Below are 26,659 nucleotides of genomic sequence, written 5' to 3'. Positions count from 1 at the left end.
TTTCTTCATAGTCTCTTTTGCCTGATATAATTTTACCAGAGATGCTGCAGTATAAATTTATGACAGGTTAATGAATTATCGAACTTTAATTAAAAAAATTTATGTGGGGAAACACAAACAGTCAAATTTCTAAAACCATGTGACTAAGCATTTTAAATGCATACCTCGGTGGATCAAGATCCATGGTCTGTGTTTCGCCCTGTACTTGTGTTATTAGTGCATATATAGTTTGCTAAAAATGGTGTGAGTAATAATGTAAATGTTTTAGACTTTTACCTGGCCTTGAATGTTTTTAGATCCTATGGGAAGTACAAGTGGTAAATCTTCGTGTGCTGCAAACACAGTTGAGCTGGGTGCAACTGCTGGAGATTTGTATAATTGAGACATAGGTGGTGCTGGTTGCTTTCCAAATCTCTCCTTGATGAGAACAACTTCGAATGATGGCTCAAGTGCATTTATGCTTTTGTACAGAACCTTGACTATGAAGGTAAATTTGTGATTTATCAATAATATGACTTCTGGAGGAGTCTGTGTGATGTCATATTGCTTTCGGAGAGTCTCTGCACTTTTACCAATGAGTTCTGCTCCTCGTTTTTCAAAGATCATGAACTCAAGATTATATGTTCCATCAGTAACAATAAATGATATCTTGTATCTGAAAACAATAAAGTACAGGCTGTTAGAGATTGTTTTTTGTGTAATTAGTATATAATCTTGTTTATAATGGGAAAATAGAATTGGCTTACCTCCAATCAAACTGGGTGTTTGTGCAATCTTCTTTAGTGCATTTAAAGTTTTTATCTTGATGTCTGATAGTATGGTTGTCAATTGTGCATGCTCGGTAGCACCATGGTTCGTTTTCTGTGATTGTAATAATGGTAACAGTACATTCATATTTTTTATCCTGCATGGATTCACAGTTTGTATATATAATTAGTTGGATATAATTCTTTCATTATAAAAGTCTAAGGTTTTTTGTATGGGTAAATAATAAAATTACCTTCTCAGTGAAAGGGTCTATATCCTTTAGTTGTAGCAATGTCTTTTGCTCGAAGCTCCGCTGGCTATCATCTTCACTTTGAAGATATAGATGCTGAATTGGCTCAGATACAAGTGGAAGACTGCAATTTATAGAGCCATGGGAGATAGTTAAATTAGAAGCTTTTGATAAGAGCAACATACATAGAATGTATAGATAGATTAATATATTTCTTTACCTTTTCTGGAAAGCTTTGATTTCAGGTATATCATTGAGGTTGATATACCAGCGACATGCTGACGTGCCACTTAAAAAATGATAGTTTCCCTTGTAGACTTTTATTAGAGTGCCCACAAATATTGCCACTTAAAAAATGATAGTTTCCAACTTTTAGAACCGTTTCTCCATCAAATTCTAGGGCTCTTTTTCCAACAAGTGATAAATCGATGGTGTTTCCACTGTAGCATAAGACAATTATAATTAGAAACTCTTGTGATAAAAAAATTCTCAATGAAACTTGCTTTTGCTGAAAACAATTTAAGCTGCTACACTTGACAAAACAGAAAAGGATAGGAGATCTAGGCTCCGCTCGGCTGTGCTACGGCTGCAGTGTTGTAGGCTGCTGATGCAAAGCAACAAACACAAACTGTACAGTAATCAAAGTAACCAAACTGTACAGCCAGAGTAGCTGTACCGATCAGGTTGCTATTATTTTGATTCATATTTTAGAGATTGAAAGAACATATAGGATAAAGTAGGAAAGAAAATATGTTGAATGTACCAAACTGAGATGACTTCGCAGTTTGAAGTAGTGTATGTCTTAATTTTAATGAATACCTGAGGTCCTGGAGTTTTATTAGTCTCCTCATCATTAAATCTCCTGAACTTAAGTAAACATTTGCTGCATTTGACACAGCAATAATTCTTCCAATGACATCTGCAAGATGAAATAGTGTTAGATTTAAATAATTATTTTTTTATCATCTGAAAAAAAGTAGTGTGAAATGATTAGTTTATACTGTGAGGAAAAGTAGAGTACCTAGAAAATTTTCATTCTTTAGGTACTGAAGCAGGCTAGTAAAAGGAGTGAGCGAGAATGTGTATTTTGGAAAGCTGTCTGGCTGATCATTTGGCACGGCAATTATTGTTCTCTTATTTAGTCTGATCATATAGGGGTGGTCCACAACCTTGAATGTTGGCTTGGCTTTCTCTACTGTTATCTTCGCCACATAGACAATTTTGCCTTTTTCTAGATGAGGTTTGCAAACAGGAATTGCATCAGGTGGAATCTCAGCATAAATTGCATTGGCCTGTGGTAGATGGAGGATAAAAATATTAGTAGCAATATATTAATTCTGGGGCACATATAGTATGTTGTGTATTGCACATTTCATGATACCTTTTCATCAACCAGAACAAGGTCAAGGTGCTTGATATCATTTTGTTCATTGGTGCCTCTGTGTTCCCACATTCTTGATATCCGCACACATATGACATACTCCAGTCCTTTCGGCCGCAGCTCTGAGAGTAGAACTGGATTTCCCTGCATCTGCAATCTGAAATAAAGAGGAGTTATAAAATCAAACCACCTGTATTACTTCTTTATATACAATATTTTTAGTGGTCGTTCCACATGTGCCATCTTGATTTTCAATCAATATTTTCATGCCACTTTTGTTTGTAACTCTTGAGACTGCAACGTAGAGTTGTCCATGTGTAAAAACTGGTTTTTTAAGATATATTCCTACCTTTGATAGAGTCTGCCCTTGGCTTTTATTTATGGTCATGCTATAGCAAACTTTTATAGGAAATTGTCTTCGACACAAAGTAAATGGCCAGCGATTTCCGCATGTAGTCAAATTTATTCTAGGTATATATGTCTTCTCTCCTATATGTGTACCTGTTATTATAACAGCTTCTATAATATTATCTGCTAAATTAGTTATTACTAGCCTTGTTCCGTTGCAAAGGCCTAAGCTTTGATTAAGGTTTCTTAACAACATTATTGGTGTTCCATTCTTAAGCTTCAATCGATGTGAAGGAAAATTATTTGCATATAAGGTATTCAAATATTCTACAGGGTACAATACATTTGCATCATTACATGTATCCATGCAATTTGATATTGAGTCAGCACTAAAATACTCTCTCTGTATTAGGTACTAAGGTCAGTATATAGTCATTTACTTGGTCAACTATATCATTTGTTGTCGATAGAATAGCTCTTTGTTTTAGGTAGTCTGGATCATTGTATTTTGTTTTGAAATCCGGGAATGTAAAATTAACTAATGCTTCTATTTTATTTTCTGTTGTGTACAGTAGTAAATCGTTGGTATTTCAACTATGGAAGTATCATCGTCTATGTTTTCGTTTTCTGTATTACTATTTTTAGTGCAGCCATATCCAATTTGTAGAATCCAATTACTAAAGCTTTCTAGTTCTTCGTATTCTGAGTTGCTAGATTCTATTCTTTGTAGACGCATATTCTCATGTAACTTTAACTTTTTGACATCATCCCAAAGATATGATCTAAATATTGAAGCATTTATAATTTGTGTTTTTGAAGCATTTTCAATAACTGGAAGTATCTGTTTGGGATCTCCACCTAGGACGACTTTTCCTCCAAATGGTTTTTCACAAGCTTCATTATCTATCTCAGAAACTATATCCTTTAGGGATCTATCCAGTGCCTCAAAGCATTGTCGATTTGTCATTATTGCTTCATCCCATATAATTAGGTTAGTCTGTAGAAGTAGTTCAGCTAGTTTTGATCCTCTTTTTATGTCACATAGTGATAATTCATCGATATCTATGGGAATTTTAAACCTTGAATGAGCTGTCCGTCCATTTGGAAGTAATAATGAGGCTACACCTGATGATGCAACTGTTAGTACTATCTTGTGTTGTGCTCTTAAGTATGACACAATTGCATTCCATAAAAACGTTTTTCCAGTTCCTCCATGACCAGACATGAAGAACAAATTTGGTTTATTGTATAGCACACTATTTATTATCTCATGGAAAGCATATTTTTGGTCCTTATTTAACTGAAGGTACATTTTATTGGCTTGTTCTTCTAGTTGATCTATGTTGTAGGTTAATTCCTCTTCTATAAGACAGTTATTTTTTTCTAGAGAGTATTGGACAAATTTTGCGGTAAGTTATAAGTATTTATGCTTGTTCCATTCTTATTGAATATTTCAAGTTGTATGAGCAATAAATCTTGTAGTTCGATCTCAGTGGGAGAATACGCTACCGGATAGTGTCTAATAATTAGTTGTCGCTCAAGGTCGTCAGTCATTTTTGTCCAATTTTGTTCATAGAATTTTCTTTCGTCTTGTAAGTTACAAAACAAAAGCATAGTTACAAATAGATATCTTAACTGTGAGCTCGTTGCCCAATTTGCAGCTTCGTCGAAAGCTTTGTACCATTCATTGTCATCGCTTAGTAAACCCCGTGCTGTGCAAGCTTCTTTAAAAGTTTGATATATAGTGCCATTGTATGTTCTAATGTCTTCATAACTTGTTGCTCCTTTGACTATCATTAGTAGCATACGTAGGTAGAATCTTTCACCTTCTGTTGGGCTTGCATAATATAAGCGTCCTATCTTGAAACCATGTTTTCTCTTAACCCATTTTTTGTTTTTTTCGTCCCACCTCCATTTGTTGGGAAACTCACAATATGTAAGTTCTCTAGCTTCTTTATTACTTTTATTGGCTTCAAACTATTAGACAAAGGCCATTAGGCTTTGTATATTCCTTGATAATAGATTACAGAAGGGATTACACTTATATAGGAGAGAGAGGGGATGGCCCAAGGGGCCAGCAGTGTCAAAGGACCAGTATAGCTGGCGCCTGCATAGATAGCTAGGAGATTACAGTAAATGAGCAATTAATTCTAACACCCCCCCGCAGTCGGAACAGCGGTGGAGCGAACGTTCAGATTGGAGCGAAAGTCCATGAACACAGAAGACGGAAGCCCTTTGGTGAAGACATCTGCGAACTGTGAGGTGGTGGGAACGTGAAGCACACGAACAGCACCAATAGCAACGCGTTCTCGGACGAAATGGAGGTCGATTTCCACGTGCTTGGTGCGCTGATGCTGAATGGGGTTGGAGGAGAGGTAAACGGCGCTGACGTTGTCGCAGTAGACGAGGGAGGCAGTCTGTAAAGGGTGGTGCAGCTCCTGTAGAAGTTGCTGCAGCCAGGATGCTTCGGCAACGCCGTTGGCAACAGCCCGATACTCAGCCTCGGCGCTCGACCGAGAGACAATGGGCTGCCGCTTGGAGGACCAGGAGATGAGACTGCCCCCGAGGAAGACAGCATAGCCAGAGGTGGAGCGTCGGGTGTCAGGGCAGCCGGCCCAATCCGCATCAGTATACACAACAAGTTGTGTTGGAGCAGACCGAGGAATAATCAGACCGAAGCTGAGGGTGCCCTAAAGGTACCGAAGGATCCACTTGGCAGCCACAAGGTGAACTTCTCGGGGATCATGCATGTGAAGGCAGATTTGCTGGACAGCATACGCAATGTCGGGTCGAGTAAATGTCAGGTACTGGAGTGCACCTGCAAGGCTGCGGTAGGCAGTGGGATCAGCAGCAGGAGGACCGGCATCTGCAGGAACTTTGGCGCAGGTGTCAACAGGAGTGGAGCAAGGCTTGCAGTTGCTCATCCCATGGCGAGCAAGAATGTCCAGGATGTACTGACGCTGTGACAGAGTGAGGTGATCCTTGTGGCGCTGAACTGCCATACCGAGGAAATGGTGAAGGGGGCCAAGGTCCTTCATGGCAAACTCGTTCTTGAGGGCTGCAATCAGGCGATGCAGTAGCTGCTCGGAGGAGGCAGTGAGGACGATGTCGTCGACATAGAGAAGCAAGTAGACTGTCTCGGTGGCACGGCGAAGTATGAAGAGGGATGTATCTGACTTTGCTTCACTGAAACCCAAAGAAAGTAGGAAGGAGGCAAACCGGCTGTACCATGCCCGTGGAGCCTGCTTTAGTCCATAGAGGGATCTGTTGAGCTTGCATACATGACCAGGAAGTGCAGGATCAGCAAAACCAGTGGGTTGTGAGCAGTAGACTGTTTCTGACAGGGTCCCGTGGAGGAAGGCGTTTTTCACATTAAGTTGATGAATTGGCCAATCCCGGGAGTGAGCCAAGGTGAGGACAGTCCGGACGGTAGCAGGCTTGACGACGGGGCTGAATGTCTCGTCGTAATCAACGCTGGGACGTTGGGTGAACCCGCGAAGCACCCAGCGAGCCTTGTATCTGTCCAGGGAACCATCGGCATGAAACTTATGCTTGAAGATCCATTTGCCGGTGACCACATTTGCCTTGGCAGGACGGGGAACGAGATCCCAAGTGTTGTTGTCCTGTAGGGCGGCATACTCCTCTTCCATGGCCCGACGCCAATGTGGGTCGGCGAGGGCATCACGACAGGAGCGTGGTAGAGGTGACATAGCCTCAGTGTGCAGCGCGAGGCGCGGCTGTCGGTAACCGGACTTCCCGCGGGTCGCCATGCCATGAGTGTTGGCGACTGGCGGGATGGGGACAGCTCCTGTTGGAAGAGGAGGGTCACTCTTGACGAAGCGCGGCGGTGAAGGAATCATGTTGGAGCGTCGAGGAGGTGGTCCAACAGGGGACGCAGGTGGCGAGCTGGGGGCGGGTGGACGCCGGGTGTAGACATGAATGACCGGTGGTTTGTTGAAGGAGGACGCTGGAGGTAGTTGTACAGGGGGTGCCACCACGGGTGCCTGTACAGAAGGACCTGTGGGCACCGGAGCAGAGGGAGCCGGGGGCGCCTCTGCAGAGGGCGTCATGGGCGCCGACGAAGTGGGCGTCTGTCCCGAGGGCGCCATGGGCGTCGGCGAAGTGGGCGCCTGTCCCGAGGGCGCCATGGGCGTCGGCGAAGTGGGCACCTGTACAGAGGGCGTCATGGGCGCCTGTACAGGTCGAGCTGGAGAGGAGCCCGGCGGCCGGGGTATGAAGCCCGGCGGAGGCTGCCGGAGGGCCGGTGCGCCCAAGGTGGGCACCGGCTGGGAGGGCACACGGGCTGGTAGAGGGCCAGCAGCCCACGGTGTACCTGCAGGTGGAAGAAAAACTGACGACGAATCGTCGTTAGTTAGAAAGTCAAGCTCGTGTGTGGGTGGCGAAGGTCGACGGAGGGAGAAAGGGAACGTTGTCTCGTCGAAGACAACGTGGCGTGAGATGATGACGCGGTTTGTGACGAGGTCAAGGCACCTATACCCCTTGTGGTCAGGAGAATAGCCAAGAAAGACGCACAAGGAAGATCGTGGAGCGAGCTTGTGAGGAGTGGTGGCGGTGAGGTTGGGGTAGCAGGTGCACCCGAAAGCTCGAAGGCCGTGGTAGGAGGGGAGAGTGCCATGGAGGGCAAAGAAGGGAGTGCTCATGTTCAGGGTCTTGGTTGGGAGGCGATTGATGAGGAGAGTGGCGGTGGCAAGGGCATCAGCCCAGTAAGTGGGGGGCATGGATGCTTGGAAGAGCAAGGTGCGGGTGACGTTGTTGACGGTGCGAAGCATGCGCTCGGCTTTGCCATTTTGCTGCGAGGTGTAGGGGCATGACATGCGAAGGGTGACACCTTTGGCAGAAAAGAAAGCGCGAGACGCGGAGTTGTCAAACTCACGCCCGTTGTCACACTGCACAGTCTTGATGGTGCAACCAAACTGAGTGAGCACATAGGCGAAAAAATTGGAGAGAGCATTAAAGGTGTCAGACTTTAGCTTAAGAGGGAAAGTCCAAACAAAATGCAAGCAATCATCAATAATGACTAGATAATATTTGAAACTGGATACACTGACGATTGGGGAAGTCCACAAATCACAATGTATCAAGTCGAAATTTTTAGTTGCACGAGACAAGGAATGGTTAAAAGGCAAGCGGACATGACGCCCAAGCTGGCAAGCATGGCAGAGAGTGTCATCGACGGGCTTGCTGCAGATGATGGAGGACGACTTGGCAAGAGTCTGAAGAGTAGCCTTCCCGGGATGACCGAGCCGATAATGCCAAGTAGTGAAGGAGGGAGTGGCCACGAGAGCGCAGGAACCGGATGGTGATGTCGGGAGCTGCAAGGTGTAGAGGGGTCCCGAGCTATCACAGCGAAGGAGGAGGTTCCTGGTACGAAGATCTTCACAGAAACACCAAGAGGGTCAAACTCGACAAAAAGAAGATTATCAGTGGTGAATTTCCGAATTGACAAGAGATTTCTAATAATGTCAGGGGCAATGAGAACATTGTTGAGGCGAAATGGGCCAGGGAGGGTTGAGTAGCCGGTGCCAATAACCGGAAGAGTGGCGCCATTTCCCACAACAATTGAAGAAGGAAAGGAGGAGGTTGGTGACATGGTGACCATACCAGGAGTGCCGGCTATGTGAGAGGAAGCACCCGAGTCGAAGACCCAATCCGAGGTGCTTGACGGCGGAGTGAGGGTGACGGTGCTGAAAGCGTTGGCGAGGCCCTCAGTAGTCCAGGGCGACGACGAGGTGGGTGCCTGCTGGGGCGCCTGGTAGTATGCCCCGGGAACCGGCGGAGGAGCGAAGTAACCCGGGGTCACCCCGGCCATGAGAGCTTGCTGTGGCGGTGGACCGCGAGAGCCGCCTGGGTTGGACCCGGGCCACATCTGGATGGACCCGGTCCATGGGTTGAAGAAGGATGGCCACTGTTGGCCATTCGGTGGGCCGACTTGAGTGCCGGCTTGGGCGCCGCCTTGGCCGCGTCCACCGCGGCGACGTCGTCCGCGGTTATTGCCGTTGCCGGACTGCTGGCCCCCAGCAGCCTGAGGATGGCGTGAAGGAGAAGGGGTGTGGCCGAGCTGCTGTCCCCTAGCAGGCTGTGGAGGGCGCTGAGGAGCAGGGGACGAAGCAGGCGGCTTGCTGGACGGCGCGGTGACGAGGGCCGAGGGCGGAGCTGAAGGTGACGCCATGTTGAGTTCGGCCAGCCTCAGGTTAGCACGGACGTCGGCGAAGGATGGGAAGGGCTTCTGCCTCGTGACGAGCTACGACATGAACTGGAAGCGTTCGTTGAGGCCGCGCAGCACATTCAACACCAGGGTCCGGTCCAGGACGGGTTCGCCAAGGTCGGCAAGCGCGTCCGCCATGTGCTTCATCTTGCGACAGTATTCATCCACAGATAGAGTACCCTGGCAGAGAGTGCGGAACTCGGCGTCGAGGAGCATGGCGCGTGTTTCACGGTTGTTGAAGAATTGCTGCTCGAGGCCGAGCCACGCCGCCCGAGCAGTGATGCCGTCACGCTCGTGGACGACGTCGAGGAGGTCAGGGGCGATGGTGTTGAAGATCCATGAGACGACAACACAGTCCATGCGGGACCATGCCGCATCGTGGAGGTGGATGGCGTCGCTGAGGACGTGGTCCTTCAGGGCAAACCGGCCGAGGATGAGCAGGATGTAACCACGCCATTTGGAGTAGTTTGAGGCTTGCAGATCAAGAACAATCGGGATGAGGTTCTTGATGTTCTGCACAGCGGCTGCCTGGCTATGAAGATGGGCGATAGCCGCAGTCTCCGTGGCGATGGAGTCGGCGTCGCCCTCCGAGTCGTCGTCGCGGTGGTGCTCGGGGTGAAGCCGCGCGCGGAGGGCCGCGGCCTGCTGTTCCAGCAGGTTTGCCTGCTCGCGCTCCAAGTCGAGAGCGGCGGCGGCAGCGCGGACCCGCTCCTGGGCGGCGGCGGCGGACTTGAGGAGGTCCGCCTCCTCCTTGAGTTGGGCGCTGCGCGCCTGGTTGGAGTCGCGCAGGGAGGCGGCCTCAACTTCCAGAGCCTTGGCGGCGGCGAGCGCCTCGTCGCGGAGCTTGGTCGCGGCGGCGGCAGCCGAGGCGCCGGAGCCGGAATCGCCGCCAGAGGAAATAGTAGCCATGGGTACGGGAACCGGCGGCGTACGCACGGCGGCCGGAGGAGGGCGCGCGGCGGCCGTTGGGGCGGGCGCAGCAGCCAGAGCGCGGCGGCCGGAGAGGCGCGCGCGGGTCGGGGCTGGGTGGCGGCAGAGAGTAGCGGAAGCAGGGGATACGATTAGTCTGATACCATATTAGACAAAGGCCATTAGGCTTTGTATATTCCTTGATAATAGATTACAAAAGGGATTACACTTATATAGGAGAGAGAGGGGATGGCCCAAGGGGCCAGCAGTGTGAAAGGGCCAGTATAGCTGGCGCCTGCATAGATAGCTAGGAGATTACAGTAAATGAGCAATTAATTCTAACACAAACCATTGTGTGAGCATTGTTTTTTGATTTTTTGGATCCACAATAATAGCCTTTAGCTTTGCATTTTTTTGTAATCTTATTATATTCATAAAAGGTAGATGAACTGGAAGTCTTTCAACTGGTGGCCAATGGTAATGTATATCAAATCCAAGTAATCTCCAAATCGCATCTTGCTCACAGATATATCTGCAATCTAAATATTCTTTTATTTCGTCTATATCTTTTGTTTCTTCATTTGTTGGTGCGTCTTCACCATTTTTGATACGTTGAAATATTGCTTTTGCTCTATCTGGTCCTTTGTTTACATATTTACAAAGGTATTTTAGCAGTTTACTTTGGTTTACATATTCTACATTGATATGTGCTTGATATTTTTTTAGAAGTTGCAAGTTATGAGGGACTACCTATCTATTATCTAGGTTATGATTATCTCTACGTATGTAGAATTTGGTATCTCTACGTCGATATTGTGTGAAACCGTTATCTGTAAAATTAGTCTCGTCTTGGAACTCTTTTGGAAAAAATTTAGAACATCTACCTTTTTTCATACATGGACAATTTTCATTTAATGTTCCACAAGGACCATGCATCATATGTTCTGATATAAGAATACATCCTAAAGGATCTAGACGTGGGTGTGGAATCTCAGCAGATATCCAGTTGTCTATTATCTCAGGAGTTATGTCAAATATGGACATGTGGTAAGCCTCTCTTTTGAAATTCTATAGAGTACAGAAGAGCTAATATTGGACCAAAGATTGTACCTATCTGAATATCTTTGAGCAATTGTTCTAGTTTCATATGGAATACACGTACTATAATATCAGGTCTATCATTCGGTTGTTCACCTTGTAATATAGCTAGACTGATTTCAGGCCATTTTGGATTGCATGTAAATGTTATAAATAAGTCAGGTGGTCCATATACACGACATATAGCAATACCATCATGGTAATTTTGTAGTATATAACATCTCGAGCCAACATAGCTTGATGATAATAGAACTCTTTTACCAACCTGATTTCCTTCATCTAATCCTTTCTCTATAGCATCAAATATTCCTTGAAGGTAGTAGGTTCTTAGTTTATCCTGATTTTTAGCAATATACATAAGTCTATCTTCATCTTCCATTGCACGTGCATCTACAATAGCTTGCTTTGAAAATCTACCATATATAACATAAGTACGGATTTGCCTGGTTTGGACGGAAATGCATATGGTACTTATAGTACTCGTGCATTGTTACTGTGTTTCTTTTTCTTTTATTGTTTGATGTACTATTATTTATGCAATATGGTATACCTAGCTGGAATCCTCTTTCACCATAGGGAAATAATAATGGATATTGCAAAGCCATATAGGCTGGATGCAATATTGATATGCGTTGCAACCCTCTTTGTTTACTACTCACTATAATATCTCGCTTATATTGTTCTAGATTTAGATCACCAACTATAAGCATTGCTAAATCTTCACAGTGAGGCATTTCATATTGTACTTGATCTCCCTTGTTTGCTCCTATAATACGAATGCTGATATCAATGCCATTATGTTCTTGAAGAAGATCTCGAGCATGGCGAAATATTTTAACTAACAGGTTGTTATTATCTAGCATTTCTTTAAGTTTTATAACTATTGTTGGATCTAAATTATTTTCTTCGGGTTCTTCCTTTTGTAGGGCACGTATCCTATTTTGGATTTCATTTCTTGTATCAAAAATATATAGTTCCGCAAACTTTGAAGTTTTATTTGGTGGTGGTAATAAGGACCCTATGCGATGATGTATTTGGCCATTAATACGAAATACATATGGACCTTCACCTTTGTTGATATCTTTATCGATATTGCCACCCATTGATGTAAATGCAAATAAACTGTTGTATTGTCTTATCTTTGGTAAGAAATGTTTCGATAAAGGTTCATGTTTGTTATTTATTAGTCTAAATAGGAATTCATGTGGATCTTTGAAAGGTGGTATTTTGATTTGCCCATGTTTACAACAGTTGGAGTATATGACTTCTTTATTTTTCCTTGAGTCGGTAATATTTCTTTCATAAAACCAGAAATTGGCATTGCAATACTTACAAGTATATTCAGGTATTCCTAAGTATGATCTTTGTTGATAGGTTTGCTTTAGATGCTGGATATAATCTGTTGGAAATGAAACCACTCCTTCATTTGAGGATAAATAAGCATGAGCAATATCAATGTTTAAATGTAGGCGTTTTGTCTCATATTTTTCACTTTCGTCACTATTTCTTTTTCTTTTATTTTTGATCTCTGATATTTTCTGCATTCTGTTAATTCTTCTTTTTTTGCAGTCTGCTTGGATATTGTCATCCACTATAGTAACGTGCTTTCTTTTTCTGTATACCATTGCTATATATCTAAACGAATATTATGACAAAATATTAAGAAAATGAAAACAATGATTAGATAGGTATAAAAAATTAATTGTTTAAATAATACTTTCAGGATTACATGCTTGGTGTTTTAAGAACAATTTATAAAAAAGGGAAAAACAAAAATATTATGTATATGACACATACCTTTTACTTGGTTGATTCTCTCCAAAGTTTCTGTATGAAGTGTTCCCTGTATTAATACACACCCCTTAGATCAACTGAAATAATAGGTTGATATTTACAGTTATATATTTATTCTTGTTCGAAACGTATGAAAGATATATGAAATATCTATAGAAACTATAAGAAAGTTTAATCCTACAAAAGAGACAAACAACATTGCAAATTTCAAGATATTTTTTGCAGATGAATAAATTATCGAAGACTGTAGCTATTAGTCCAGGCAGGCTGCGGTCCGCAGCCCTGATTCAAGAATTAGTTCTTGAAATGCTATTGGAGAGGACAGAGGAGTTGGAGGCGCCTGCCGCCGCTACCCGCTGGACTGCCACTGCCAGCAGCCGCCCCCAGCCAGATGGCCACCGCCAGCCTACAGCCCGCCACGACGTCGCTGCTGCCGCCTGCCTGCCAGTGCCAGTGCGTAGCCGGTTCCCCGACGCGTGGTGCGGCCGCCCCCTGGGCGCACGCGACTCCACCGGTGCGAGCTCGATGGCCCTCGGCGCGGCTTCCTCTAGGAGACGCGGTGCCGCCGGCGTAGGCGGGGGTGTGGGCGTGCGGCGCCAACCACCTCGCAGTGGACGCGAGCGCGGGCGACGCTGCTGGGGCGTCACTCAGGGCGGACCGCAATCCCTTTCCCACCGGGCCCTAGTTGCCTTCGTAGCCCTGCCTATTGGCTATCCGCTTCGATCTCCTCCTCCCTTTCCTCTGCTCTCTGTCAGTAGTTAGCCTAGTGTTCTTGTTTTTCTAAGTTACCTACTATAGATATTTACTATTCACTGTAATGTGTTTCCTTGGCAACCAAGTTGATCATGGTGCCTTGGCAACCAAGTAGGAATCATAGCATCTGCTTTATGCAGTTAGAATATGCTAAGGAGTAGGTACACCACTTGCCTATATATGCAGTGGTTAGCATCTTTGTATCTAAAAAGTCATTTTTGCAATACAATCCAAGCGGCCTGTTGGCCAAGCTGCCCTCTGGCAGCCAACAATTGGTATCTAGAGCCGGTTGAGAGACAGGGAAGAGCATGGCCACCTCCGCAGAGAGAGCAGCAGCAGCAGCCGCCGCCGCCGAGCAGCGGGCGCAGCGTCTGGCCGCGGCAGAGGCCGCAGCCGCGCAGGCGCAGCAGGCCGCGGAGGCCGCAGCAGCAGTAGCTCGGAACGCAGCTGCCACGACCGCGGCTCTGCGTCGAGAGTTGGTGGAGGAGGATCCGCCGCGTGATCGCCGCCCGTTTCCACGGAGGAGTCCGGAGCGCGAGCGCAGGCAGACGCGGTAGCCCGATCGGGATCAGGATCGCCGCTGCGGACGGGCCAGGGGCCGCTCGCCGGTGATCCAGACCGTGTACAAGGACTCTGGCGCAAGTTCCACCTGGCCGATGCTCAACAAGACAAATTACCATGAGTGGGCCTCAATCATGAAGCTGAAGCTCCAGGCGCGGCAACTCTGGGATGCGATCGAGTACCAGGACCTGCCATACCATGAGGACAGGCGCACGGTGGAGGCGATCATCGCCGCCGTGCCACAAGAGATGCAGATGCCGCTGTCCGAGAAGGGATCGGCCAAGGAGGCCTGGGACTCCATCGCCGCCGCGCGGATCGGAGTCGATCGAGTGCGCCGCGCCACGCTCCAGCGACTCCGCAGCGACTGGGAGAAGCTCGCCTTCCGTCCAGGAGAGCAGATCGAGGACTTCACCCTTCGCTTGATGGCCCTGAAGCAGCAGCTTCTTCTCCACGGCGACAACGACATCGATGAAGAGCGCGCGGTGGAGAGACTCCTGCGCGCCGTGCCGCCAAAGTACGCTCAGCTCCGGATCGCCATCGAGACGCTTCTGGACTTCCAGGACCTCACCATCGAGGAGGTGTCTGGACGCTTGAAGACGGTGGACGACATGGAGGCATTGGACGCGGAACCGGCCGCCATCGGTGGACTGCTGCTGACAAGGGAGCAGTGGCGTGCCAAGGAGAAGGAGGAGGCTGCCGCTTCCGCGTCGGGCAAGGAACCACGACGTCGTCCACGCGGTGGCAAGAAGCAGCGCTGGAAGGGAAATCGCAGTGGAGGAGACAGAGGCGGTGGCGACGATCGCGGCGTAAACGACGACACCTGCCTCAACTGTGGTGATCGCGGCCACTGGGCGCGCGACTGCCGCCAGCCGCGCCGTGGTGGTGGTGACCGCGGCGGCGGCGGTGGCAACCAACGCGGAGGAGGCAACCGTGTTGGAGGTGATCGAGGTGGACGGCGCGGTGGAGGGCGTGGCGGTGCTGCGCACGTCACAGAAGCAGAGGACGATGATGGTGCTCTGTTTTTCGCCCACGGCTTCCTCAAGCTTGACGAGAAGGACGAAGCCGTCTGCTCCAAGGCCACGGTCTCCCTCGACATCAACGAGCCGCGCGCGCGTGTCTTCCTCAACACCAGCGCCAACGAGGAGGCGCTTGACAGATGGTACCTCGACAGCGGGGCCACGCATCACATGACCGGCCGCCGGGAGCTCTTCGCCGAGCTCGACACCACGGCGCACGGCACGGTGCGTTTCGGCGACTCGTCTCGAGTGGAAATCAAGGGGACCGGCTCCATCGTCTTCTAGGCCAAAAACGGAGATCAGCGCGTCCTCCACGGCGTCTTCTACATCCCAGCGCTCCGGAACTCAATTATGAGTTTGGGGCAGCTCGACGAAGGAGGCTCCAGGGTGGAGATTGATCATGGAGTGCTCCGCATCTGGGACCGGCGTAGTCGTCTTCTCGCCAAGGTACATCGCGGGCCCAGTCGGCTGTACGTCCTGCACTTGGAGGCCGCGCGGCCGGTATGTCTTGCCGCCACGAAAGAGGACGAGTCATGGAGGTGGCATGAGCGCTACGGGCATCTCAGCTTCGAGGCGCTGCACTAGCTCGGCAAGAAGGAGATGGTGAGGGGGATGCCGGTGATCAAGCATGCGGAGCAAGTCTGCGACACCTGCGTCACTACCAAGCTCCGCCGCAAGCCATTTCCGCAGCAGGCGCAGTACCGCGCGCAGGCGCCCTTGGACCTCGTCCACGGCGACTTATGTGGGCCGGTGACGCCGGCGACGCCAGGAGGGCGCCGCTACTTCTTGCTGATGGTGGACGACGCCACCCGCTTCATGTGGGCGGTGCTTCTGCCAACCAAGGATGCTGCTGCGGATGCCGTGAAGCGGGTGAAGGCCGAAGCAGAGAAGGAGACCGGCCGTGAGCTCAAGGTATTGCGGACCGACAATGGAGGAGAGTTCACCGTCGGCGAGCTGGCGCAGTACTTCGCCGCCGAAGGAGTCAAGCGGCACTACCCTGCACCACACTCACCGCAGCAAAACGGTGTTGTGGAACGGCGCAATCAGACGGTCATGGCGACCGCGCGCGCGCTTCTGAAGCAGAGGTCCATGCCGGCCAAATTCTGGGGGGAGGCGGTAATGACGGCGGTGCATCTGCTCAACCGCGCGCCGACAAGAAGCTTGCAAGGCAAGACCCCCTATGAAGCCTGGCACGGACGAGCGCCGGCGGTGAGCTACCTGCGTACATTCGGCTGCGTCGCCTACACAAGGGAGCTCGGGCACCTACGCAAGCTCGACGACCGCGGCAAGGCTGGGGTCTTCATCGGCTACGCCAAGGGCGCCAAGGCCTACCGGGTCCTCGATCCGGCGACGGGGCGCATTAAGGTGAGCCGCGACGTGGTGTTTGATGAAGGGCGCGGCTGGGATTGGTCCAATTCGGCCGCCGGGACGTCAGCTTCCGCCTCCAGTGACTTCGACATCGAGTTCTGGGGAGTCGACACAGACGGAGCTCCGCCGCACACGCCGTCACCAGCTCTAGGGGAGCACGATCCACAAGCTTCCTCTGCTTCACCAGCTTCCTCTGCTTCACCAGCAGCAGAAACCGAGCAGGCGGACCCAGTTGAGTTCACGTCACCGCTCGAGGACGACGACGATCGCCTTGATGCTTCCTACGGTGGCGAGCAGCTGCGGTACCGTACCATGCCCAACATCATCGGAGACGCACCCACACCGCTGCCGGCTTCACGTCTCTTCGCCGAGCTTCACCTCACGCACGCCGGCGAGCCGGCGAACTTCACGGAGGCTGAAGGCGATCCTGCCTGGCAGGCCGCCATGGAGCAGGAGATCAAGGCAGTTGAGCAGAACTGCACTTGGGAACTTGTGGAGCTTCCTCCCGGTCATCGGCCCATCACTCTGAAGTGGGTCTACAAGCTCAAGAAGGACGAGCGGGGCGCGGTGACCAAGTACAAGGCGCGTTTGGTGGCGCGGGGCTTCGTCCAGCAGGAAGGGATCGACTTCGACGACGCGTTTGCTCCTGTGGCGCGCATGGAATCCGTCCGAGTTCTCCTCGCGCTGGCGGCCCAAGAAGGATGGCGCGTCCACCACATGGACGTCAAATCAGCCTTCCTCAACGGCGACCTCAAGGAGGAGGTGTATGTGAAGCAGCCGTCTGGCTTCACCGTCGCCGGGAAGGAGAAGATGGTGTACCGTCTGCGCAAGGCTCTGTATGGCCTACGGCAGGCTCCGCGAGCTTGGAACGCCAAGCTGGATGCCACCCTTAAGGAGATGGGTTTCCAGCAAAGCGACCATGAAGCTGCGATGTACAGGCGAGGAACAGGGGAGGAGCTGCTGCTGATCGGTGTCTATGTTGACGATTTGATCATCACCGGTGCCAGCACTCAAGCCATAGAAGGTTTCAAGGCTCAGATGAAGAAGGTCTTCGACATGAGCGACCTCGGCCTTCTGTCCTTCTACCTGGGAGTCGAAGTACATCAAGATTCAGCTGGGATCACTCTGAGGCAGACCCATTATGCCAAGAGGATCCTTGAGCTAGGAGGCATGGATGCCTGCAACCCTGCCCATACACCAATGGAGGAGCGGCTGAGGTTGAGCAGGCAGAGCACGGCTGCAGAAGTTGATCCTACCCAATACAGAAGATTGGTGGGCAGCCTGCGATACTTGGTCCACACAAGACCTGACTTAGCCTTCTCAGTTGGCTTTGTCAGTCGATTCATGGAGAGACCAACAGCAGAGCACCAAGCTGCCATCAAGCGCATCCTGAGATATGTGGCTGGTACTCTGGAATTCGGACTTGATTACACTAAAGCTCCAGGGAGAGCAAGGTTTGTTGGATACTGCGACAGTGACTTGGCTGGGGACATTGACACCAGCAAAAGCACTAGCGGCACTCTGTTCTTCCTGGGAAGCAATCTTGTATGCTGGCAGTCTGTGAAGCAGAAGGTGGTGGCTCTATCTAGTTGTGAAGCTGAGTACATTGCCACTACCACAGCTGCAAAACAAGCTATTTGGCTATCCAGGCTACTAGCAGACCTCCTTGGAAGGAATGTGGAAGTGGTCGAACTGAAGGTTGACAGTAAATCTGCACTTGCTCTAGCCAAGAATCCAGTCTTTCATGAGCGCAGTAAACACATCAGAATCAAGTACCATTTCATCAGAAACTGCTTGGAAGATGGAAGTATCAAGGCTGATCACATATCCACCACTAATCAGCTAGCTGACATTCTAACCAAGTCTCTTGGAAGATCAAAATTTGAAGAGATGAGGGGAAGAATTGGGCTCAAGCACATCACTTCCAAGGACCACAAGGCTAAAGGGGAGAATTGTCAGTAGTTAGCCTAGTGTTCTTGTTTTTCTAAGTTACCTACTATAGATATTTACTATTCACTGTAATGTGTTTCCTTGGCAACCAAGTTGATCATGGTGCCTTGGCAACCAAGTAGGAATCATAGCATCTGCTTTATGCAGTTAGAATATGCTAAGGAGTAGGTACACCACTTGCCTATATATGCAGTGGTTAGCATCTTTGTATCTAAAAAGTCATTTTTACAATACAATCCAAGCGGCCTGTTGGCCAAGCTGCCCTCTGGCAGCCAACACTCTCTGCCGAAACGTTCGAACCGGAGCAGCGCGCCAACGATTCCCGCGCGTGACGATTCCCGCGCGTTGGCGAGTACGACTGAATTGGCCCAGCGACGGATGTAGTGGCCCACGTAGCGCAGCGAGCCACCGACTCCATGAAGAGCGCAGCGACGCCGAGTTTCTCTTCTCTTTTTTTTTTGTTGTCAACTCCCGATAGGCTGGTAGTTAGCTTCTCTTTTTTTTTCCTTTTTATTACATTTCTTCTTTTTCTACTCCGGGTAGGCTGTTATGTTCGTTTCTCCTTTAGTTTTTTTCTTATATTTCTTTTTTCTTTTCTTTTCCTTTTCTTTTCTTTCCTTTTTATTTTTCTTTTCTTTTTCTCTCATTTGTTCACATAGTAGTTATGTGATGTTTTTATTTACTTGCCTCTATTACGTAGCATTTCTATTTTATGGTTTTTATTTTCCTTGTCTTTTGTCTATCTTTGGTTATTTTTGTTCAATTTGTATATTTAAGTTAATTATTTATTTCTATATATTCATAGCATTAGTTATTTCTCTTTTTTCTTCTTTTTATTTAATTTTTATGTTTTCATCTTTATTTTATGTATTCATTTTATTCATGTTTTATTATTTTGCATTATTCTTTCTTTTCTTCTATTTTTTCTTCTTCTCATTTCTTTTTATGTTTTTTTGTTTCATTTTATTTTTTCTATTTTCACTCTAGTATTTTTTTCTTATTTGTTATTTTACTCTAATTAATTACTTTAATATAATTTTACTTTTTTACTTCCTATATTATATGAGATACATGTGATGTAGTATGTATGTGATGTTCTATGATGGATTTTGTGATGTACACCTAGTATACATATGATGTTCGATTATATATTTTTTTATGTTCATGTAGTATACATGTGATGTTCTATGACGTAGTTTGAGATGTTTTATGATGTATATTGTGATGTTCACGTAGCTTACATGTGATGTTATATGATGTATTTTGTGATTTCACGTAATATACATGTGATATTCACGTAGTACACATGTGATGTTCTACTACGTATTTTGTGATATTCACGTGGTATACATATAATATTCACACAATATACATGTGATGTTCTGTGATGTATTTTGTGATGTTCACGTACTATACATGTGGTGTTTTATGATGTATTTTGTGATGTTCAAGTAGTATATATGTGATGTTCTATGATGTATATTGTGATGTTCGCGTAGCTTACATGTGATGTTATATGATGTATTTTGTGATATTCACGTAATATACATGTGATATTCATGTTGTCAGTGCGAAAAGTGACCAACAAATAAATATTTGTAGTTGTATCGTGCGTTGTGATCGGATGTGACCTAACACTCAATGACACAGGATTTATATTGGTTCAAGCAACGTGCCATATGTCCAGTTTCAGTCGGTCGATGACTTTATTCCTGAGCCCAGGTGCTCGAAGTTTGCTGTGAGGTTACAAACGAGTAGGAACGAGAAGGGGGTGTTAAGGGCCCGATCGGACTCTTGAACCGAATGGCCGAGAGTGATGGGTGCTCTAACGTGCGCTAGGTATTGGAGCGTATGCTCTGTGTAGCTGTCGAGTTCTAGAGCTATTGAGCTGTTCAAGTCCTCAGGTCGTTGAGTCCTTGAGTCATCCTTTAGAGAGAGAGAGAGCTCATCCTCTTTTATAGTTGAAGGGGATGGCCTTACAAGTCAGAGAGAAAGAGAGAATGTATACGTGTACTACCTAGTCTCGTTGTCCCGGCCTATCACTATGTATCTGGGCCGGCCCAGGAGCGTGTTGTTGCTACGCCGCCTGCTGGGCCGGGTTTTGCAGGAAAACGGGTCCATTGAAGACCCCGGGTTTATGAACCCGACACATGTAGTATACATGTTATGTTCTACTATGTATTCTATGTTCACGTGGTATACATATAATATTCACGCAATATACATGTGATGTTCTATGAAGTATTTTACGATGTTCACGTACTATACAGTGGTGTTCTATGATGTATTTTTGTGATGTTTAAGTGGTATATATGTGATGTTCTATGATGTATTTTAGAATGTCCATATTGTATAAAATGGGATGTCCATGATTATCTTGGAGTATTTACATGGTACTCATGAGATGATTTGGCGCCAATCATCGCATCCAAGTGTTCGACGGTGACAGAGGTGGAAGGTGGATGCGTGGCGCATGTTTTTGTTTGTTTTTTTATTATTTATTTTTATTTTATTTTGTTTTCCTTTTATATAACATTACATGTATACTACGTAGTATGAATGGGATGTTCTACGACTATCTTTGAGTATTATATAATACGTCTGACATATTATATAGTATATTTTTAAGGCTTTTCAAAACTTTAATAATATCCATGTGATAATATTGTCTCTGTTTTACGTGGTTTTTTTATTTTTTATTTTCCTTTATGCTTTGTTCTATCTTTTATTATTCTTTCTATTTTATATAATGTTATATATTTATTATCCAATTCTATATACTTTCTAATTTTTGTCGTTCTCATTTTTTAGTTTCACAGATATTATAATACTAATCACTTAAACCTATAATTTATTTCTTTAGATTTGGAGTACTACTTTTTCTAAATTGAGAATATTTTTATTGTGAAGACGGAACAATGTTTTCTGAACCTAAAACATTGCCTCTACTCAGTAAAATAAAATGTTCTATCTTTTACTAGATAAATGTTCATTAACAAAATTTTATCTAAATATATTCATGTGGGGTCTTATTTTGAAGGATTTATTGCAAGAAACACGATGGTGTAATCAGAATTTAATTTGAATACTCAGTTTAGGAGTTATGACTTTTTTTCATTTGTATAGATATGACATCAGTGCATGCAAATTAAGCGGAAGAAAATCACCACATGCAAATTCTGACGTGCAAAAAGGTATGACGTCAGCTCATGCACTCACGAAGCATGCGTTTGCAGGCTCGTATTCAATCGAAACGGCCCACGAAAAAGCCCAGAAATCAAGCGCGCGCGCTGCTGCCGGCGCGTGAATTCCGTCCGAACGGGCGGACTGTAGCAGCCCCCGCTCTCCGCCCCCTCTCGATCCAGACGAGCAAGGCAGGAGGCGGCAGGGAGATAGAATCATAGAATAGAATGAATGCAGGAGGATTTTTTTTTTTACCGGCAATGATTCAGAGTCGGAGCATTGAAACTTACCTCTAAGATGATCTTTTTCCCAACCCAGATGGATGATCTGTGCAGTAGAAAAATATTACTGAGTGGAAATAAATTTCTGAAGAAGCTGGAGAGACGTGTGCTATATATATAGCTTAACTGAAAGAGATTGGGAGCTCAAGGGACAGGCGGCCCGTATATATAGTTGGTATTGGTATAGGTGACGGTCCTGGTATTTTCTGGAAGAGTTTCTACTACCGCTACTGAGGTATGACACTGTAGAAAGTAGTTGACGTGGCCTTAGAGCTTTTACCAGCGCTGTTAAGGTATGGCACTGTAGAAAGTAGATGACGTGGCCTTCTAATTTGCTTGAGCTTGGCTCAGAATTAGAGTGTAGAGATTCCAGAAGTCTAAACTGGGACATGATAAGAATCAAATAGGATTGTTTTTCTCTTCATCGAACAAAAGCGAGCCTCATGTTATTAAGCTTATTTTTCCTTAAAAACGTAACCTTTCATATTGATTGGTAAGAATATTTGAGCAGACGGTTTGCATCCCACTAAAAAAATAATGAAAAGGAAATACTATTTATGGAATTTCCCACACATTATCTGTTAGTTTTCACTAAAGAAACATATCATTCATTACAAGCATATCAAGTTGGTTTTAAGAAAAAATAATTAAAGCACATATCATGACTAAACCCCAAAATTAGCCTATTCTAAAGTTTAAGATACTTTCCATACTCAAATAAAGCAATAAAGTTCAGAAAGGGCTGCTTACTCAATGGGGATATAAGATATCATACCTGGTGATCTAAGGCACATGTCATGACTATACCCAAAAAATAGCATATTCCAAAATTGTAGGACACTTTTCACCTCTAATATTGCAATAAAGTGCAGAAAGGGCCGCATACTCAATGGGATATAAGGTATCATACCTGGTGATCTACCAGTAAATCTTCGCCATTTTGAACACAATAGCTTCCTTCTGCTGCATTAAGAATTTCAATTATATTTGACAAATTTGGCCTTTTCTCCTTCTCATGGTGCACACATTCCAAGGCTATGTTGATGCATTGTTTTACTTGTTGGGTATGTAGTTCCAGTGCTGTATACTTCGATGATCTTTCGAATCTATTCCTCCAATTACTGAGCACCTACACAATTGCATATATAATAAGTGAGCTAGAGCGATGGTACACATGCCGAAGATCCGTTAGTTCTTATTACTTTCTCTCTGAAGTGCTGGAAATCTGTTTCGGTGCTTTGGCGATAGTCTGGATAGTCATCCCTGCAGCCTTTGAGTATCTCTATGATTATGACACCCAAACTGAATATATCTGCTTTCTTTGAGATTATGCCCCTGTCTATGTATTCTGGTGCCATGTATCCCCTGCAGTAGACATCAAGAGTTTGAGATGCGGCAAGCATAATCGAGACCATACAAAGAAAGCAAATGGTATTCGTTGTGGGGTGTAGCTTACGTGGTTCCGCGGCAATTTGAAGTGATAGTTTTGGATTTTTGTTCACTTAAAAACCTTGACAAACTAAAATCCGCAATTTTTGGCACCATAGTAGCATCCATTAATATATTTTGAGGTTTAAGGTCCAGATGAATAATATTGCGCCCATGAAGGTATTTCAAACCACTGCATATGCCCTTAATTATCTTGTATCTCATGTTCCACTCAAGACCTGAAGATTCATCTGTAGAAAACTTTTTCTAGACATAATTAATCTTGTCATATCATGCTTAATAATAAGAGCAATGAAACACATTTTGTGTGGTTGAGTGCAGTAATAGTAATATCTAGTTTCTAGCTCGTCCAAAAACAAAGTTATTATGCATAGATAGTCAATTTATGTCTGACCAAATTTATATTTCAGTGCTCTGCTGATTGTGGAATGTAAACTAGAGAAAATGAAAACAAAGGGAGCTGATAATTATGTCCCGTAAGTGTTTCCGAAACGCACCTGAAAGATGCTTATCAAGGCCTCCATTACACATATACTCGAAGCAGAGCATTCTTGTTTGTGCTTCAGCAACGATAACTTTCCTGTTCGGTTGCTTCATCATCACCCCCTTTGATTCAGCACAGTACCCTAGAAGCTGTATTACATTTTGGTGTTTGATATCCATAAGAAATAAGAAAAGAGGCCTCGTTCTCGAAGGATGGGTGATCACCCTCCAGAATTATTTTATTAAACTTTTTGACAGCAATAATTGAACCGCACCGGAGAATGCCCTTCATAGAATTGATGTCCGATCCGTTCATTAATTATTGCTTCCAACATTTGAAGATTGATTGGAGCGAAAAGAATCAGTCATACCTTGTAAACCACTCCGTAGCCACCCCTGCCGAGTTCTTGCACAATGCAAAAATCACGTGTAATCAATTTCAGGAAGTATAGGGGCACAGAAATTGGTCCTGCAGTTGGATGCAGCAGTTTGTTCTCCAACTCCAGTATCTCACTTTCAGTAGCTCTGCTGTCCATGCCTATTTACATGGAGCTTGCTTTAGGTGGGAAAATGATATACTTGTGTCAAACATAGATTACTATGGTATTTTAATTATTACTGTTATGAGTTTCTTCGACATGTAAATTACATCATCCGATGTACAGCAGAACGAAGAACTGTAATGCGACTTGCAAATACGAACGGCTAGGATACAGTACATGAAAAACTAGCTACTTAACAGAGTATATTTGTTAGAGCACGTATCGGAGCAGCTCAACTCATCATACCTGCCAGCCAGCCAGTGGCGGAGCTTGTACACAAAATCAGGAGGGGCAAACTACAATGACAATAGTGTCCGCTTTGAAAATTATTCTGTAAATCACATAAGCAAACTACTCTCAAGAGCTAGCACTAGCTTTAAGACGATAAATATAGAGGCGAGGGAAATCGCAACAAGTAGCCTTGAACATATCATGCTTTGAGAGAGATGTATCGTGAAATATGTGAGACTATCTCTTAATAAGTCCATCCATGCTAGTCTTTTGCTTTGAGCACTATTCGGTGATTAAAAAATTGATTCAGCAAGCTCTACCTAACCCTTACTATGAAGTTGCACAAACATAGGGGGAGCCATGACCTACCTTGGTCCTAACGAAGCTCCGCCTCTGCAGCCAGCACCCAAGACTATCTCCTTGAGATTTCTTGTCCAGTCCCCTAGACTCCGTTTTTAATGTTTTATTAATATATATGAGCTTCCAATTCAATAAAAATAGAACGTCACAGGCTACGGCAGTATCTGCGACAGTACCGTCATGAAAAGCCTGCAAGATGAAAAGAATACCGACTTACTAGTCTACTACATCACAAGACAGAACACCCCCCTTCTCCCTCCCTCGTGAAAGAGAGATTTTTTTTTCTGGTGTTGTATACCTGGACAAAATTTGAACTGCAGGTAAATAATCGGTTCAAGTAGAATGCCGAGGCAACAAAGGGGTCTGAAGTCTGAACTTTGAAGCTACAGTTTAGATACTCTAGTTTAGTAACAGGGAGATCAGCATAGCCACACAATGCAAAAGCAAAACACATAATCTCCAAACCCACCTCTTGCAAACTGTTGTGCTAGTTGAAATCTTCAGTACCACCGGAGGATATATGTTTGAGTTGTGCTGCTTGCAGGGAGAGGAGGAAACCACCATTAGCAAAGCTGATGCCGCTGTCTGTCGCCAGAACAGAAGAAACCATCTACAAGAAAGCTTACCCACCAAGAAGAGGAACGAGCAGGATTCGATTTGATCACCCAAGTTGTTAATTATGAGAAAACAACTGGTGCTGGCTGCGTGAAAGCAAGAAAAAAAGGAACTGATACTACTGTTGTGCAAGTTGTTGAAGATATCCCTGATGACTAACTGGCTTGAAAACTCCAAAGATCTTCAGAGTAGCACCGGATGGGAAGATGTGCGACTCTGAAGCACGTGTGCTAGCTGCTGCTGCGTGTGTTTGCGTTGCATTGGGGAGAGAGAACCACCATTAGCAAGTGAGTAGTACGAAGCAAAACAAATCTGATGCTGCTAGCTGTTGCCAGAGGAAAGTATCAGTACAAGCAGCCAGCTTACCTTACCAACCAAGAAGAGAAACTAAACCAGCAGGATTTGATGGTGCTGCGTGAAAGCAAGAAAAGAACCGCTGCAAACAGGAGAGAGGTCGCCGGCGGCGGAGACGACGGAGGAGAACAAGAACTGGTGGTTCGTTCTAGTGGTGGTGAACCTGGTGGTGAGATGGTCAAGAGGAGCTGACAGCTGAGCAGTGACCAGGGAGGGGGGCACATACAGGACGATCACCGCGTGGGTCGACAGAGTAGCCTGCCTTTCTGCAGACGGTGACAGAGTCGTCACGGAAATTCTTAGGAAATTATGCTATAGTGAAATACTCCACAAAGGAATACAGCTAAAATTTTACCAAGTTAATAGAAAATAGTATTAACATTTATGTGTCTAAATAAATTTATTATAAAAATATATTTTATAATATAACGAATCTAATTTTATTTATTTTTTATCATTAATGTTAGTATCTTTTTATATAAATTTAGTCCAAGTGCAAACTAATTTTTTTATATAATTTTAGTCAAAGTGTCAATTAATTAGGTGTGTTCGGCTGCACTTTTTCCTGGGCTGCAGCGGCAGCTATTTGCTGTTTGCTACTGTGCTTTGTATTGTTTGTGCACTTTGGCAGCAGCTGCAACATCAGCAGCAGCAACGCTGCAAGTTTGTGCACTATTCTTTTGTAGACGGAGGGAGTATAATAAGGGTGTGTTTAGTTAGGGAGGTGAAAATTTTTGGGTGTCACATCGGATGTGTCGGA

The 26,659-nt window shown here is 45.6% G+C and overlaps 1 protein-coding gene across 15 annotated transcripts; it reads right to left on the bottom strand.

Annotated features, from left to right (window-relative positions):
- Window positions 1–452: 452 nt before the first annotated feature.
- On the bottom strand, window positions 453–26,076 carry LOC136508692 (uncharacterized). 15 transcript variants are annotated; one of them, XR_010772076.1, is made up of 20 exons: window positions 25,912–26,076; window positions 25,557–25,785; window positions 25,400–25,464; window positions 25,229–25,313; window positions 24,940–25,119; window positions 24,586–24,670; window positions 24,169–24,335; window positions 23,812–23,947; window positions 23,322–23,544; window positions 23,068–23,230; window positions 22,776–22,994; window positions 21,875–21,911; window positions 12,757–12,802; window positions 2,379–2,535; window positions 2,019–2,289; window positions 1,817–1,916; window positions 1,218–1,437; window positions 1,001–1,121; window positions 747–904; window positions 453–655 (listed from the first exon to the last, which is right to left on the bottom strand). XR_010772076.1 is itself a non-coding variant. In XM_066503438.1 (18 exons), exons 7-17 carry the CDS (start codon window positions 24,331–24,333, stop codon window positions 1,248–1,250), a joined length of 1,707 nt encoding a protein of 568 aa, XP_066359535.1. In that variant the 5' UTR covers window positions 24,334–24,335; window positions 24,586–24,670; window positions 24,940–25,119; window positions 25,229–25,313; window positions 25,400–25,464; window positions 25,557–25,782; window positions 25,912–26,076; the 3' UTR covers window positions 1,000–1,121; window positions 1,218–1,247. The 15 variants fall into 15 exon arrangements, 1 of the variants encoding a protein (XP_066359535.1); XR_010772075.1 differs by having other exon boundaries at window positions 25,557–25,782; XR_010772080.1 differs by lacking the exon at window positions 25,229–25,313 and adding an exon at window positions 25,148–25,228 and having other exon boundaries at window positions 24,940–25,017; window positions 25,557–25,782.
- Between the last annotated feature and the right edge of the window lie 583 nt (window positions 26,077–26,659).

The sequence above is a fragment of the Miscanthus floridulus genome, chromosome 15 (assembly GCF_019320115.1).
Source record: "Miscanthus floridulus cultivar M001 chromosome 15, ASM1932011v1, whole genome shotgun sequence".
In the NCBI taxonomy this organism is placed as follows: Eukaryota; Viridiplantae; Streptophyta; class Magnoliopsida; order Poales; family Poaceae; genus Miscanthus; species Miscanthus floridulus.
The sequence above is the reverse complement of the archived record's forward strand: the minus strand, read 5'-3'. Positions and strand labels throughout refer to the sequence as shown.